The sequence below is a fragment of the Salarias fasciatus genome, chromosome 20, assembly GCF_902148845.1.
Source record: "Salarias fasciatus chromosome 20, fSalaFa1.1, whole genome shotgun sequence".
Classification (NCBI taxonomy): Eukaryota; Metazoa; Chordata; class Actinopteri; order Blenniiformes; family Blenniidae; genus Salarias; species Salarias fasciatus.
The window spans coordinates 23,201,853-23,216,138 of record NC_043764.1 but is presented as its reverse complement, the minus strand read 5'-3'; the positions used below and the strand labels follow the sequence as shown (position 1 = coordinate 23,216,138).

Below are 14,286 nucleotides of genomic sequence, written 5' to 3'. Positions count from 1 at the left end.
GGAACAAGACATCACTGTGAAAGAACGTGGCTACACACACATACACACACACACACACCCACACACAAAGCCAATTATACTGTAGATGATCCAACAATCCATCTCTTTATTTGTCTTCATTTCCAGTTAAATCCAGGTCAGTGCAGCTGTGGTTTAGTGGTGAGTTAACAATATATAAACACAATATGAATCGGGGTTTCAGGGCCTTTCTGTGTGGAGTTTGCATGTTCTCCCTGTGCGTGGATGTTCTCGGTGTGGTTTGATTTCTCCATGTCCAGGTGTGAATGTGCTGTTTGATGAAGCAAGTTGAATCAAGAAGGTAGAGGCTTTGATTTGACCCCAGATCATCGACTCATTTTTCCAAACTTATTAAACATTTACAAATCAATAATGATACTACTGAATAATGCTACAGTTACTACGACCACAAAGAACCTCAATAACGGAGACACACTCGTTTGTGTGTGTGTGTGTGTGTGTGTGTGTGTGTGTGTGTGTCTCCGCCTCCTCCCACCTGCCCTCCGTCAGGTGGGACGCGCACCTTCAGGTCACGTGACGCGCCGCGGTGCGTCGCAGCGGGGTAAAGGTAAACTTCTCTGTTCTCTGCTCGCTCTTTTTGTAAATGTGGCTGCTTCTTTTCTAACTTCCCACCAGAGACTCTCTTCTCCCAGCTTATTTCTCTTCAGCGCGGCTCAGCAGGACACTTCCTCTATATTTTGCTCAGGATGTCCATCAGTCGGAAGAACTGGTCTGCTTTGTCCAGGTAGGATTACAGAGGACGCCACACCTTTTTCTCTCTTTTCAGTTTTTTTTTATATATAAAAGATGACAGAGCATTATTTTTAACCCACTTTACTTTCTATTTCCTTTCTGTGCACGTGCTCTAATAAAGTCACAGTTGCACTGAGGGGTTTCTGCAGAGTGTTTTCAAGTACATCCACTGTTAAATAGCTGAATTCCAGGAGTAAAAATCCTCTTGCATTAGTGCAGTTATCACAACTGTTACTTATATGCTACGTTTAATTGCATTATCTATTGTTCCATTCAGTATATGCCTTTGTGATCAACACATATTTCTCCCAAGAAACACTGAGATATTTAATATTTAAACTATAATACAGGAATGTGAATGTGAAACAAGGATTTGTATGGGATAAAAAAAAATGATGCGTTGGCTACTAAATTGAAAATAAGGTTTGCTTTCTTAATAATAACATGGGACTGCATAAGTACCCCGTTAACTGCTCAGTTCCATGAATGTGACCATTTTGCTGAGTTAATTTTCATCCCTCAGTGTTTTTTTTCTGTTAAATTGTTGTTTTTCTCTGAAGTAAACATAAAAATCTAACTGTCTGTAACTCATTTTTCCAAAAAATGCTGTATTTGTATTCTAACTTTAATGCCAAACGCTGTGCCAACATGATTATTTGCACATCCTCATAATACAAAAAGAAAACAGCTCTTGACTTCACCTATACAAAAGTTGATGAACAAGAAAAGCAGGCTCTGTGTAACGGTTGTTCCAGCTATAACCTTTCCTCTTCAACAACAGAACATCAAAACAAGTTCCCCGTTGGCTGAATTTCTGTAGATTTCAGCAGGGGAACTGCTCCGGCTGCTGGTTTACGTCTACCTGCCGTGTGTGTCTCCATTTGTTTCACTTTCTGCCCTCGTTGGATCGCGGCCGTGTCTCTTCCCATCGTTACGTCAGCCTGGCGCGTCAGTGGACGGTGGAGGACGAGGAGGAGGTGGAGAGGGAGAGGAGGAGGAGAGTGAAGAGCTCGACCAGCGCCGCTGAGCCGGAGGTCGACGGCAGCCCCCCGGCCGCGGATCAGCCCCCCAGCGGCAGCCTCCCGGCCGAGAACCAGCCCCCCAGCAGAAGCTCCCCCGACAGGGACAGGGACCGGCCCAGCGATGGCCCCGCCTCAGCAGGGGGCCTCAGCAGGTCTGTGATCGATTCTGATGCTCTGGTATGTCTTGGTTGACTGTCCTCGTCATCGGTCTTCATGTTTCCCCCTCCATATCCTCCTCCTCGTCCATGAGACGTCAGAGTGAAACGCGATCACCGTTAACCACTGAAGACCTGTTTGATCAAAGAAAACCGATCGCTCGGGCAGGAGTCTTACAGTTCGTGCCCCATGGGAGTGTGTCATGCTGTATACGTTTCAAACACATGACAACACCCGACACCGGCCGAAAAAGTATGAAAAGCTGTCAAAAGCACCTCCAGCTCAGGAGCCGGAGCTGAGACAGTCCTCCAAGAGCCGGGAGACGGATGTGAAGCCTTTCACTGTAGAAACCTGAGCAGACGAGAGACTGACACGTCTTTCAGCCGCTCTCTGCAGGACATCCATCATACCTGGCCAGTGCTAACGTGTGTGTGTGTGTGTGTGTGTGTGTGTGTGTGTGTGTGTGTGTGTGTGTGTGTGTGTGTGTCACCAGTGAGGAGCAGATGCAAGTGGACTTTGTGGAGTTGCTGCGAGTTCGAGATGAGAAGCGGAGGATGAGGCATGTGGAGAAACTGAGGCGACAAAAGGAGGAGGACGACGAGCACAAGGAGGAAGAGGAGCCAGAAGCCAGCAGAGGAGGAGGAGGAAGAGGAGGAGGAGGTATAGGAGGAGAAGGAGGAGTTGGAGGAGGAGGAGGAGATGGTGGGAGCAGGGTAAGAGGAGGAGGTGGGAGTGGGGGAGGAGGAGAAGGAGGAGTTGGAGGAGGAGGAGGAGATGTTGGGAGCAGGGTAAGAGGAGGAGGAGAAGGAGGAGTTGGAGGAGGAGATGGTGGGAGCAGGGTAAGAGGAGGAGGAGAAGGAGGAGTTGGAGGAGGAGGAGGAGATGGTGGGAGCAGGGTAAGAGGAGGAGGAGAAGGAGGAGTTGGAGGAGGAGGAGGAGATGTTGGGAGCAGGGTAAGAGGAGGAGGAGAAGGAGGAGTTGGAGGAGGAGGAGGAGATGGTGGGAGCAGGGTAAGAGGAGGAGGTGGCAGCAGCGGAGGAGGAAGAGGAGGAGGAGGAGGAGGGAGCTGGGGAGGAGGTGCCACAGGGAAGCCACCAGAGGACACGGCGAAGGAGCAACCTCATGTTTTCACACGGCAGCCATCCCTAAGATCAACTTCTATCAGAACCATCCTCAGAACAAGCAGCACAAGCAAACAGGTAAGACGAGAGTCCAGTAACTGAATCCACAGCTTATTTTTTTTTAACACGGTTTGGCTTGAGCCAAACTGTGATGGCAAAATCCTGCATCCTCCCCTGCTCCCTCCTCCTCCTCCAGAGAGTATGGATTCATAGGAATCCTGCTTCTGGGATTTGTCACGACGCCACTGTTATACAACATTCAGAAACAACCAGCATGAAAGACCCCCGTCCTCCATGTTTCTATAAAGGTCAGAGTTATGGATCGACCCACTGACTGACTGATTTAGACGTCCCTGTCCTCATGCTGTCCTCGCTCGGAGCCAGCGGCGGCAGCCAGCCAGTTAACTGTTCGCCCTCTCCGTGGGGGACTTCTGTCAATCATTTTCTACTCTCTACCACAGCAGAAATTCAAGCCAAACCTTTATTTTTGACGCACAAACACACATGAGCTCTGTTGTGTTTTTTTTTTTAATTCAAGTTATCAGAAAATGTTTCCAAGCTGAGTTCATTAATATGTCGCTTTTATAACTGGACTTCTGCACTTCTTGATAATCATTCAAATCATCAAACTTTGACAGCCTGTGCTTCATTTCGTAATCTTTTATTACCTGCAGACTGTTTTAATTCAGAGTCTGAAGGCCATGAAAACACAGTGTTATGCAATATGAGGCGTGTCTCCAAAGGCTCTGGACAATATTTCTCTCTCTGTGTCTTTCTTAGCAAGAAAATGAAGAGTTGTCGGGCAAAGACGCTGATTCCAAACCGCCGTCCCGCCAGGCTCGCAAGTTTGTCAGGTTCAAAAAATACTTTTCTCCATCTGTTTTTGTCTTTGTAGTTATATACAGTAACAGGAAAACCATAAATGCCTTTTTTAAACAGTTGGTTAAAACTCATGACACCAGACCAGACAATCAGAAGCAGCAGGAGATAAGGAGAGGGTGAATTCCCATTTGAAGATGTTTTCAACAGTTTTAAATCTCTACTTAATGAAAATAAAATAAACTGTAGAGTCGGTCCAGGCCCAGAAAACAGGGTATTAGAAAAAGCAGACTCAGATTATAGCAACACAATGTTTCCTAAAAAGTGTCTTCAAACGATTTAACGGCTGCTTCTTGTTGTGCAGCGCTGTTTCCTTCTCACTCGATAAGAGTCCCACAGCCAGCCTGTCCTCTCCTCCCATGAGCCCCCGCTCCCCGGCGGCCTCCCCAGCGGCCACCCCGTCGCCTCGGGAACTCACACCCTCACCCGACCAGAGCCCCTCTGGCCGAGGAACTCCAAGCCCCGTTCAGACTGCAAAACCCCAGGAGGTACTTCAGAGATCAGGATCCCATCCTTCACATTCACAGTCTGTAGAGGGTCACAGCATCCTCTAGTGGTAAAGAGGGACAATTACAGAGCTAAGGGCAGAAACACACTCCGACACTAACTCAGAATAGATGGGTAATGGTTCACTTTCTGAAAATATCTAAAGAAGGAAATGATTTATGTTCACTATTATTTGATTGCAGACGACTGTGAATGGCTTTGCTCCCGACAGCGGACCGGACCAGACACCGAAACCCGCCTTCATCAGACACAGCTCCAGGACTGTGTCTTTCAGGGTAAAGACACACACACACACACACACACACACACACACACACACACACACACACACACACACACACACACACACACACATGTTTGTACAGCTATATGTTGTGAGGACATTCATTGACATAATGCATTTCCTAGCCCCTTACCCTAACCCTAACCATCAAAACTGAATGCCTAACCCTAACCCATACCCTAAACCTGACCTAAACCTAATTGTAACTCTAAACCAAAAATGAAGTCTTAACCCTCAAAAAGGCCAAAAAAGGTGTGTCAAATAGTGAAGACCGGCAAAAATGTCCTCACTTTCCAACAATTGTCCTCACTTGTAAGGTTAAAAACCCAATGTCCTCACAAAAGGTCCTCACAACATATAGCTGTACAAGTACACACACACACACACACACACACACACACACACACACTCACACTGCAGGCTTTTAGCTGCAATCACTCACTCATGTCGACATGATCTTCCACAGCTGATGAAGAATAAAGAAGAGGAGCCTTCCCCGATGAGGAGGAGGTAGCGTCTCCGGGTCTTTATGTGTTGTTGAACCAGTTTTCCTCAGATTGGTAACTGGAGGACTTTATTCTGCTCTAGCTCCAGCGTGCGGATGGCCTCCAAGAAGTTTGAGCGCACCACAGTAAGATGTCAATCTCAACCTTCATCCTCTTTATGTGTAATTCTGTAACTCTAATTTCCTTCTCCTTCACATCAGGAACAAGATGAGGATAAAGACCAAGCGTCGCATTTCCAGAGAAAGTGAGTTTGTAGAGACAGTATATTATGCCAAATGATATTTTTCTGAGTTTGTTGTTTTTATCAGGCCACATTAATCGACATGCATGCATTCTGCATTTCCAGCTCCAAGCAGAGGACTTCGTCCAGATCCATCCAGGAGAAGATGGAGAGACTGGCTCAGGCTGCTCAGGTTCATGCTGACATCGGACAGAAGCTTCACCGACAACCTTGAAGTTACTGTAGTCGACAAATCTTTCACTGTCGGATTCCTCTGATCCGCAGAAATCAGAAATGACGAGACCTCAAGAAGCGACTCAGAGGTCTCGGTTCCTGCTGGACGAGGTGTCGAGGAAGAGAGGCATGTTTGAGAAGGAGCCACAGACGGAGGGCACCTCCAGCGCCGGAGGATCCAGACAGGTAGATTCACCAGGATTTAACTATTTATTCTCTTCTCTATGGATCAGAGGTGTCATTCATTAACATGTTTTCATCAGGAATTCAACAGCTTCTCCTCCGGAGTGTCGGGACGCGTCGACCGTTGGCTCACCAAGGCCAAACAGAGCGAGTCTTCACACCCCGCCCCTGTAAGTTCAGCCTCTCATCGCCAGGCAGCGCCTGCTGCTCATGCACGTCTGGTGAAACTGAAGGAAGTGAGGACTGTGGAAGCAAGGGGGCAGCAGTTCTCCATCAGCCGCTCCTCCGGATCCACGTCTCTTTGAAGTCCTGTAGTGAAAGTTATAGGGTTGCTTTATGTTTGGAGGTCATTCAATTCAAACTCAAGCAGTTCAGATTACGTAGGTTTGCAGTTTCTTATTCTAGTACCGTGTATGAATCATTTCCCACAAATAATCTTCATTCATCATCTGTACATTTGTTTTGTTTTGTTTTATGAAATGTTGTTTTATCCGACAAGTTTAGCAACTTTGTGCTGAAAAACCCTTTGTGAAGAATTTTCAGAGACTTTGTGAAGCCTGCAGGAGACGAGTCTCTTCCTTCACCTCGTGGGAAAGCAGCGTACTAATGTCTTCATGTTTTATCTGCAGAATGTAACACATGTGAGCATCAGCAGTAGGAGGAGCCTGTTTGAGAACAGAGGAGAAACCGGATCTGGAAAGCGCTAAGAGAATTAAAAAAAAAAAAAAAAGGATTTTTTGAAAAATCAGGTAAGAATAATGTCAAAATGATGCAAAATTAACCTAATTAAATATGAAATTAATGTCCCACTTTAGTAACATTTTCTATCTTTCTCTGTTTTTGTAGGACTTATTATCTGGATGAGATGTGAGATGGAATATCTTGACTGATTTTTTTGTTCTTCTTTTTTCATCCAACCTTGATGTTTTTTCTTCAATTCAAAGTGCGGCGAAGTGAAGAAACTCAGCTGCTTCATGGGACAGAAAAGGAGAAAAGCTTTGCAAACGGCTCTCGTGAATATTTGGCTTCGTTTTTCAAGTGTACAAACAGCTTTTTGCAGATGTAAAAAAATGTGAAAATGAAACTCAATATCACAGAAAAAGTCACATTAAAGCTGAGAGATGTTTGTGTAAAACCTTCCAGCTAATTGTCTTTTGTGTAATCTGTAAAGCACTTTCATCAATCTGAAGTCCAATGATACCCAAATTTATTAAAGTACTGTAACGATAATGGTGGAGTTGTAATTGTATGTCTTACCAAATCTGTAAAAATAAAATATTTTACTACAACAAATAATGTTCAGGTTTCTTGTAACTGTGTCTGCTTTTAACATTTTATCGCATTGCGTTCCTTCCATATTTTTTTCTAACTTTAAATTGCACATTGATGACAGTCTTACATGGAGATAGGTGCAAAAAAATGAAATGCTGGCCATTGATGCAATACAGTTGGGCCATTTCTCATGAAAGGAAAGCAATAATAAATCAAAAAGCTAAAGAAGCAGTGTTGTTGTAAAACAAGTTTTCCATGTTCCAACTCATGCTTGATTGTTTTGTTTATTATTTCTTTAATTTTGCATGATATAGTATAGCCGAGGTTCTCAATAGCCTCCAGCTTTTATAGAAAGTCTAAAAAATATATATCAAATTGAGCATGAAATGATGAAATGTGTGAATAGAATGCTCCTCGTCACATTGTCTGTTATAGTGAAGGGTTGTAAAACCCACAGCAGCTCTGCAAAGGGTTAAACACATGAATATGTTGAGGATTTAAATAGAAGTAGATAAGAGCTGTGTGTCTGTGTTTTTTCAATGACAGGGTGCCTGACAAGGGTGTGCGTGTGTGTGCGTGTGTGTGCGTGTGTGTGTGTGTGTGTGTGTGTGTGTGTGTGTGTGTGTGTGTGTGTACTCCCTGCACATTGAGGCCTTCTTTGGGAATGGTGATAATGCAGCGTACAAGCTATCTGAAAAGTTATTAATAAACACTGGAGGGTCGTGAAGCTTCTTCGTCCGTCTCTCTGCTCTCTGACACTCGCCTCACATCCCCGCCTGAGGACGTCGGGTCTCCGCTCGCTCTTCTCCATCGGGTGAGTTTCACTGCTTGTTTGAGGCCAAATCCTCCCGATCAACTGAGACAATGATGTGCATGACAGTAAGTCAAAGAGGATTTGTCTTCCAGGTGAACCTGAACGCGTCGCACCATGTCAGACACAGAAGAGGTGGTTGAGGAGTATGAAGAGTACGTTGGATTTGGTCTTTTAGTTTTCAGTTGCACTCTTGTTGACGTGTTTTGTGTGCATCAAGCTCATTTGGCCACTATCAGGTGTACAGGCTGTGTACTCTCCTCACACTTACTGTATTGTGATGACATTTTGTGTTACCATGTAACTTATACAGTGTGTTTGTTTTTCACAGGGAGGTGGAAGGTAAGGACTCTCTCCAGCCTGAACGATCCGATTCTGAATAAGTGATTTTAAATTTAATGTTTTCACCTGACAGAACTCCACTGTGTACATAATGCAGAATTACAGTGTTGAAGGAATTTCTCAATAACAATCCTGTGATCAAAATCTTAGAGGTATATTATAGCTTAGGTATATTAGGTACATTAATTTATATAACATATACAATCACTCTTGGATGTTATTAAGTTGAAGTCTGCACCAACAGATAAGGGATGATTGATCGTTTCTTCGGTATAGCGATGATCGTTTTTCTGTTAAGACGTGTGAAGCTTAAGATATTTATCGCTGTCTGCTTTCTTCTTTCCGGGTTTTGTGAGAAGAGGAGGCAGCTGAAGGTATGTACTGTACAGCAGATCTACTGACACTTTAATTGAAGCACTGAAATACATCAATCACATGTCAATCACCACAGCAACAGGTGATTGATGCTGTGCATGTGATTGATGAAGGTGTTTTAATAACCTGGGGTATTTTCTTTTTTTTTTTGTTTTGCTGAGCTTTGCTAACCGGTGCTTTGCTCAGCAGAGGAGCAGGCAGTAGAGGAGGAGGAGGAGGAGGCGCAGGAGGAGGCAGAGGAAGGTACTGCTGGAGCTCCGGGCTCAAAACACCGAGCGCAAGCTGGCTGTTGATGCTCACATGGCAGCAAAAATGTTGTGTTTTTCACCAAAGTCTGCTTTGATCGAGCTTCAGTAACAGTGAAATGATTTTATATAATCATACAGCGTTTTAGTTCAAACACATGATTTATGACAAAGCTGTTTTCCGTCCTGAGCAGACACTCTAATGAGCTCTTGACACGCCGTCGTCACCTTTCTGCTGTCAGTGAGGTTTTAATTTTAAGATACAAGTGTTTAAGCATTTAAGAAAATATGTCTGCTATTCTCTTATCTTGGCAGCTGTGTTCTTGAATTTGTCAGAAAATGATCCAACTCTGTGTTTCTTAGTGCAGTTTGACCTCTAAGAGTTTGTTATCTCTTTGTTTTGAAGTCATGAGTCCGGATCGAGAAACTCTCTGATCTGCTTCATCAGCTTTGGCGTTTTAACCTTCAAATTCCAGACTAGTTTGCTCATTCTGGAATAACTTCATGTCTTTGGTCTGGTCTCACTCGACAGCTTCAGTGGAACATGACTGACGATGTGATCAGCTGTGTACAGTGCTGCTCGCAGTGTTGTTGCACTTTGACCTTCTGAACAGCGGCAGGTTGTTGACGGAGGAGAGCGGCTCCTCAAATAAGCCTCCGAGTCAACATCACGCCCGGCTTTCTCACATCATGTCCCTGTTTTGTGCCAGAGGCCGAGCAGGAGGAGGACGGGGCCGCCGCGGAGGAGCAGGAGGCCCAGGAAGGAGAAGGTGAGCCGTGTTTGCAGTGGAAACACCGCCGGCTGCTTCCTCCTAGAGCTCGCCAGCGGTGACTCAACAGGACGGCATCCTAGTTCCGTGTTTGAGTCCTGCTGACAGCTCGGCGACGATGATGGACGTTTTCCAACCTCAACAGAAGAGCTGGAGACAAACGGGAACGCCGTCTGTCGTCTCCGCCACGTTTCGCCGCCGTGTGTGACGGACGGTCTGCAGATAGTCACGGTTTTCTTAGTCACGGCAGACGGAGCAGCTGGATCGAACCCCCGTCCCTCCCAGCCCCGAGGCTCTCCCCGTTAGTCACAATCAGACGTTCAACCACTGAGGCGTCTCTCTCTTTCGCCTGATGTTAAACGGGAGGGACATTAGTCACAGTCAGGCTCATCTTTGTGTCTCGCTGAAGCCTTCCGATCAGTAACCGCCCAGAGACACACCTCAGGGCTGCGGGCTGGTCCCAGAGCAGCGTTAGCAGCTCTCTGATGACTTTCATCTAGACTTAGATTTCAGTTTCTGAGTCAATAACTGATAGTTTGTCTGATAACTACATTTACGAGGCTTCTGCAGAGTCATTCGGGGGTCGTGTGGATCATCTCGGAACGGACTGTTTCACAGCTTTCTTCACTCTGTATTTCTGATATGTGACACACGAGGCAGCGCTTCACTTCACACACTCACAGCACCGATAAGCCAAACAGTTCCCGCTGTTATCAGTCCCTTATTTTAGCCTCCCTCTTCTCTTCGAGTGCCCGGCTGTACCGCTTCAGTCGAGGCCGACTCACCTCACACGTCTCAGGCCTTCATGAGAATTTTGTTTTGTTTTCAGATGGAGAGGGAGAGGCGGAGGAGGGAGAAGGTAACACTCTGGAAATATGTTGTTCTTGGATGGCGCCAGAGTGAGGTGCAGATGTGTTTTCTGACACACACATTTTCAGCATCTGTTCTTGGATGCGCCTCACTGTCATGACTTGCCTCGCCTTTCTGGCTGGTATTTTGTTGTGCGCGGTCCGGCCTGGATCATCACTTTCATTCTATTTTTATTTCTTTTTTTCCACAGAAGAAGAGTCCAAACCAAAATTTAAGTGAGTGACGCCCATCGATGAGCACACGACTTTTATATTTGAGCTTTTGTATAAACGGCTCCTCTAAATAAAAAATAATTTGTGGTAATTGTGTCCTTTTGTTCCAAATGTCACAGGAGGATCACTCTCATGTCAGTACAGGGACTCAACCATAAACTCAGAGGGGCAGAAAATACTGTCAGAAAAGCTTAGACGGGAACTTCTCCAGCTCATTTGCAATGTAAATCTTGTTTGTTTGGTTTTCCAAGCCAAGAATCAGCCTACGCCAATGAAGACAGTGTGCCTTGCCATTTGGAACAATCAGCAAAAAAATAAACCGTCACCTTTGCTTTGAGATCTTACCAATAAAACTGAAGTAATTCAACAGATCAGAGTGAGCCTCAGAGGCCTGATGGATCAACCCTGTTCATTTTCTAATCACAAAGCTCCTGTAAAGCACCTTCACTTTTTTATTTTTTCACCTAATCTGTGTTTTAATCTCTTTCTTTTCTTTCTTCAGGCCGTTCGTGATGCCAAACCTCATCCCTCCGAAGATCCCAGATGGAGAAAGAGTGGATTTTGATGTAAGTGACAGACTGAATATACTGATATCTCTTTGTGACAGTAGGATTGATGCGTCTCACACCGTTTTCTCTTGTTAGGTCCTGAATTCTTCATGCTGTCGTGCTAATTAGTGAGTATTTGGAAGGTGAGCGCTCACTGCGTCCCTGTTTCTGCAGGACATTCACCGTAAGAGGATGGAGAAGGACCTGATGGAACTCCAGACTCTGATCGAGGTTCACTTTGAGAGCAGGAAGAAGGAAGAGGAGGAGATCATTCAGCTCAAAGAAAGAATTGTACGTATCCTGCAACAGCGTTCATCAAAAAGCATCACAGAGCATTTTAAAACGTGTTCTCTGCGACGGCCTGCTGCTCAGGAGAAGCGTCGCTCTGAGCGAGCGGAGCAGCACAGGATCCGCAGCGAGAGAGAGAAAGAGCGCCAAAAACGTCTGGAGGTCAGAATCTCTGGGCTTTAAAGTCAATTCACGCGCACACGCATTCGATTCCTGACCACCTCCTGGCCTCTCCAGGAGGAGAGAGCTCGCAAAGAGGAGGAGGAGGCAAAGAAGAGGGCAGAGGAAGACGCCAAGAAGAAGAAAAACCTGACCAGCCTCCACTTTGGAGGCTACATGCAAAAGTTGGTAAGTCGGTGCAGGTGCGGCCTGCGGCGGGGATCTCCAGGAGATTATTAAAGCGATAAAAACATGAACAACTGTTCACAGAGCCCTGAAACATTTCACTCTCCTGCAGACGGAGAAACGCAGCGGGAAACGGCAGACCGAGAGGGAGAAGAAGAAGAAGATCCTGAATGAAAGACGCAAATGCCTGGACATCGAACACATGAGTCAGGAGAAGCTGAAGTGGGTGTTTCTCTAAAACACACGGGAGATAGCTTAGGCCATGAGAGTAATTCCTCCCTGATGTGTGTGTGTATGTTTGTGTGTGTGTGTGTCACTCAGAGAGAAGGCGAAGGAGCTGTGGGAGTGGATGTACGAGCTGGAGGCGGAGAAGTTTGAACTGCAGTACCAGTTCACCAGGCAGAAATACGAGGTGTGTTCAGCAGGAGAAAAACACACAGAAGACAAATGAGCGTCAGTAACTCAGTAACCTCACATGTCCTCTTTTTGTTTTTACAGATTAATGTGCTGAGAAACCGTGTGAGCGATCATCAGAAAACGTAAGGATGAACCCTGAACCTAAGTCTGTTTTTTTAAATCGCGGTTTTATTAATATATAAAAAGATCAAACATGAACACATAAACTTGGTTGCAGCAGAGCCAGACTAAAGATTAATATCAAACACAAAGCTTCCCGTAAAGTGACACTATTTCCTGCTTCAGGCTTGTAAACGCAAATTCCTCATCGCCTCATCACTCATGAGTCAAAATCACATTTTTTTTAAACTCATACTTTAAAGAACTGTTTATGCTGCAACAGATTACATGATAAAACCCTTTGCTTAAGTTTTTAAACTAACTGTAACACAAATATTTGAAAAAAGTGTTCTTTAATCGATGTCAAGCACACATAACAACTAACTACTACAGGGAATTAAAAAAACTTACTTCAATAAAACTAACTATAGTGGCAATGCCACCGATTATGAAAGTCTCTATAGGAACTTCTCTCTTCAGATCATGGGGAACCGTCCTCACAGCCTCATTCCTTCGCTACTCTCACTTTTTCTAACAGTGCGTTTTCCGCTGTAGGGCTGGTTGCTGAAAGTAGGTCACACCTGCCAAACACTCGCTGCTTCAATATGTAGACTGAAGGAAAATCAGAACGCTGGATCATTAGAGCGACGGGATACAGAGGTTCACTTGTTTTATCCTGTTCTGAAGCGATGTTCTGTTTACATTCACCTGAACGTGTTCGGGAGCGTTTCAGAGACTTTATTTGTTTGTGTACGTCGTTCTTATCTGTATGATTGTGTTTTCTTGTGATTTTCCCCTTGGTCAGAGAGGATCCTGCCTCCTCAAACATCCACTCTCTTTTCTTTTAGTGGACAAACGAGTTGTGCAGAAATGTTTGACCCCGTGACCTTGTCTTTGTTTTCAACAGATCCAAGAGGACCAAGAGAGGCCTGAGGAAATAGACACTGACACACACACACACACACACATACACACAGTGAGCAGTGTAAATATCAGCGTGAACCAAGCCCAGTTTTTCCTGCCGCACCCAGGTCCCTCCTATTTCCAGCCCAGCAGCTCGCCGACTCGCTCTGACATCCAGCTTTCCAACTCGATCACATTCTCCTGTCTTTCCCCCCCGATGAGACGTTATGGGTGTAAATTAAAACACTGTCAGTTCAAACACCGACCTTCTGCTCTTTCATACGTTGGGGTTTTTTTTTTAAATAAGAAAACAGAACTCCACAGTAAGTGGAATGGTATTTGAGACCTGGACGCAGAACGCCTGAAGCAACGGCACAGAGAGAGAAATCGGCGAGGTGAGAGGCAGGCTGCAACACGACCGAGGCTGACACCACGCCGACGCCCAGGCAGACGCCCTGCAGCTCCACCCTACCACCGCCTCGCCGAACACACACACACTCAGAGACCCTCAAACACACACACAGATCCACACACAGACACAAAACAATCTGCTATTTTCTCGTTTAATCTTAGAGGTAGACCACAAACACACTGAAGTTGGTCAGAAAAGCAAGTTTTAGTATTAAGAGTTTCTTTCTTTCCAGAGTTATTTTAAAAAACACACGGATGAACCAGACAGACGGACACTGAAGGGTGCCTGCAGTGTTTTTTTTTTTCCACTCTTAACTGTTAATGGAGTTTTGCATTAAAAACTGAATCAGAGCATTGTTTCAAGGATTTGTGAGGCATTAACAACCGACAGACCGGATCCAGACAAAGAGAGCTGTCACCGAGTCCTCTCAACCATTCAGGCTTTAAAAAAAACATGAAAGACTCGTGATTTATTCAGTCTGACGGATTCGTCGTG

The 14,286-nt window shown here is 45.3% G+C and overlaps 3 protein-coding genes across 3 annotated transcripts in view; all 3 read left to right on the top strand.

Annotated features, from left to right (window-relative positions):
* Positions 1-14,286, top strand: part of LOC115408633 (rho-related GTP-binding protein RhoA-D) — a 644,285-nt gene that overhangs the window by 265,650 nt on the left and 364,349 nt on the right. The gene's annotated exons all lie outside the window — the stretch shown is intronic.
* lad1 (ladinin) lies at positions 594-6,627 on the top strand. The gene is made up of 14 exons (XM_030118864.1): positions 594-763; positions 1,712-1,945; positions 2,443-2,593; positions 2,930-3,148; positions 3,851-3,924; positions 4,254-4,437; positions 4,639-4,731; positions 5,206-5,249; positions 5,328-5,370; positions 5,446-5,489; positions 5,592-5,658; positions 5,751-5,885; positions 5,963-6,052; positions 6,512-6,627. Exons 1-14 carry the CDS (start codon positions 726-728, stop codon positions 6,587-6,589), a joined length of 1,494 nt encoding a protein of 497 aa, XP_029974724.1. The 5' UTR covers positions 594-725; the 3' UTR covers positions 6,590-6,627.
* Positions 10,531-13,588, top strand: tnnt2a (troponin T type 2a (cardiac)). The gene is made up of 10 exons (XM_030119477.1): positions 10,531-10,556; positions 10,758-10,782; positions 11,282-11,345; positions 11,502-11,618; positions 11,700-11,777; positions 11,853-11,963; positions 12,073-12,182; positions 12,282-12,372; positions 12,459-12,499; positions 13,384-13,588. The coding sequence occupies exons 3-10, from the start codon at positions 11,292-11,294 to the stop codon at positions 13,415-13,417; spliced, it is 636 nt and encodes a 211-aa protein (XP_029975337.1). The 5' UTR covers positions 10,531-10,556; positions 10,758-10,782; positions 11,282-11,291; the 3' UTR covers positions 13,418-13,588.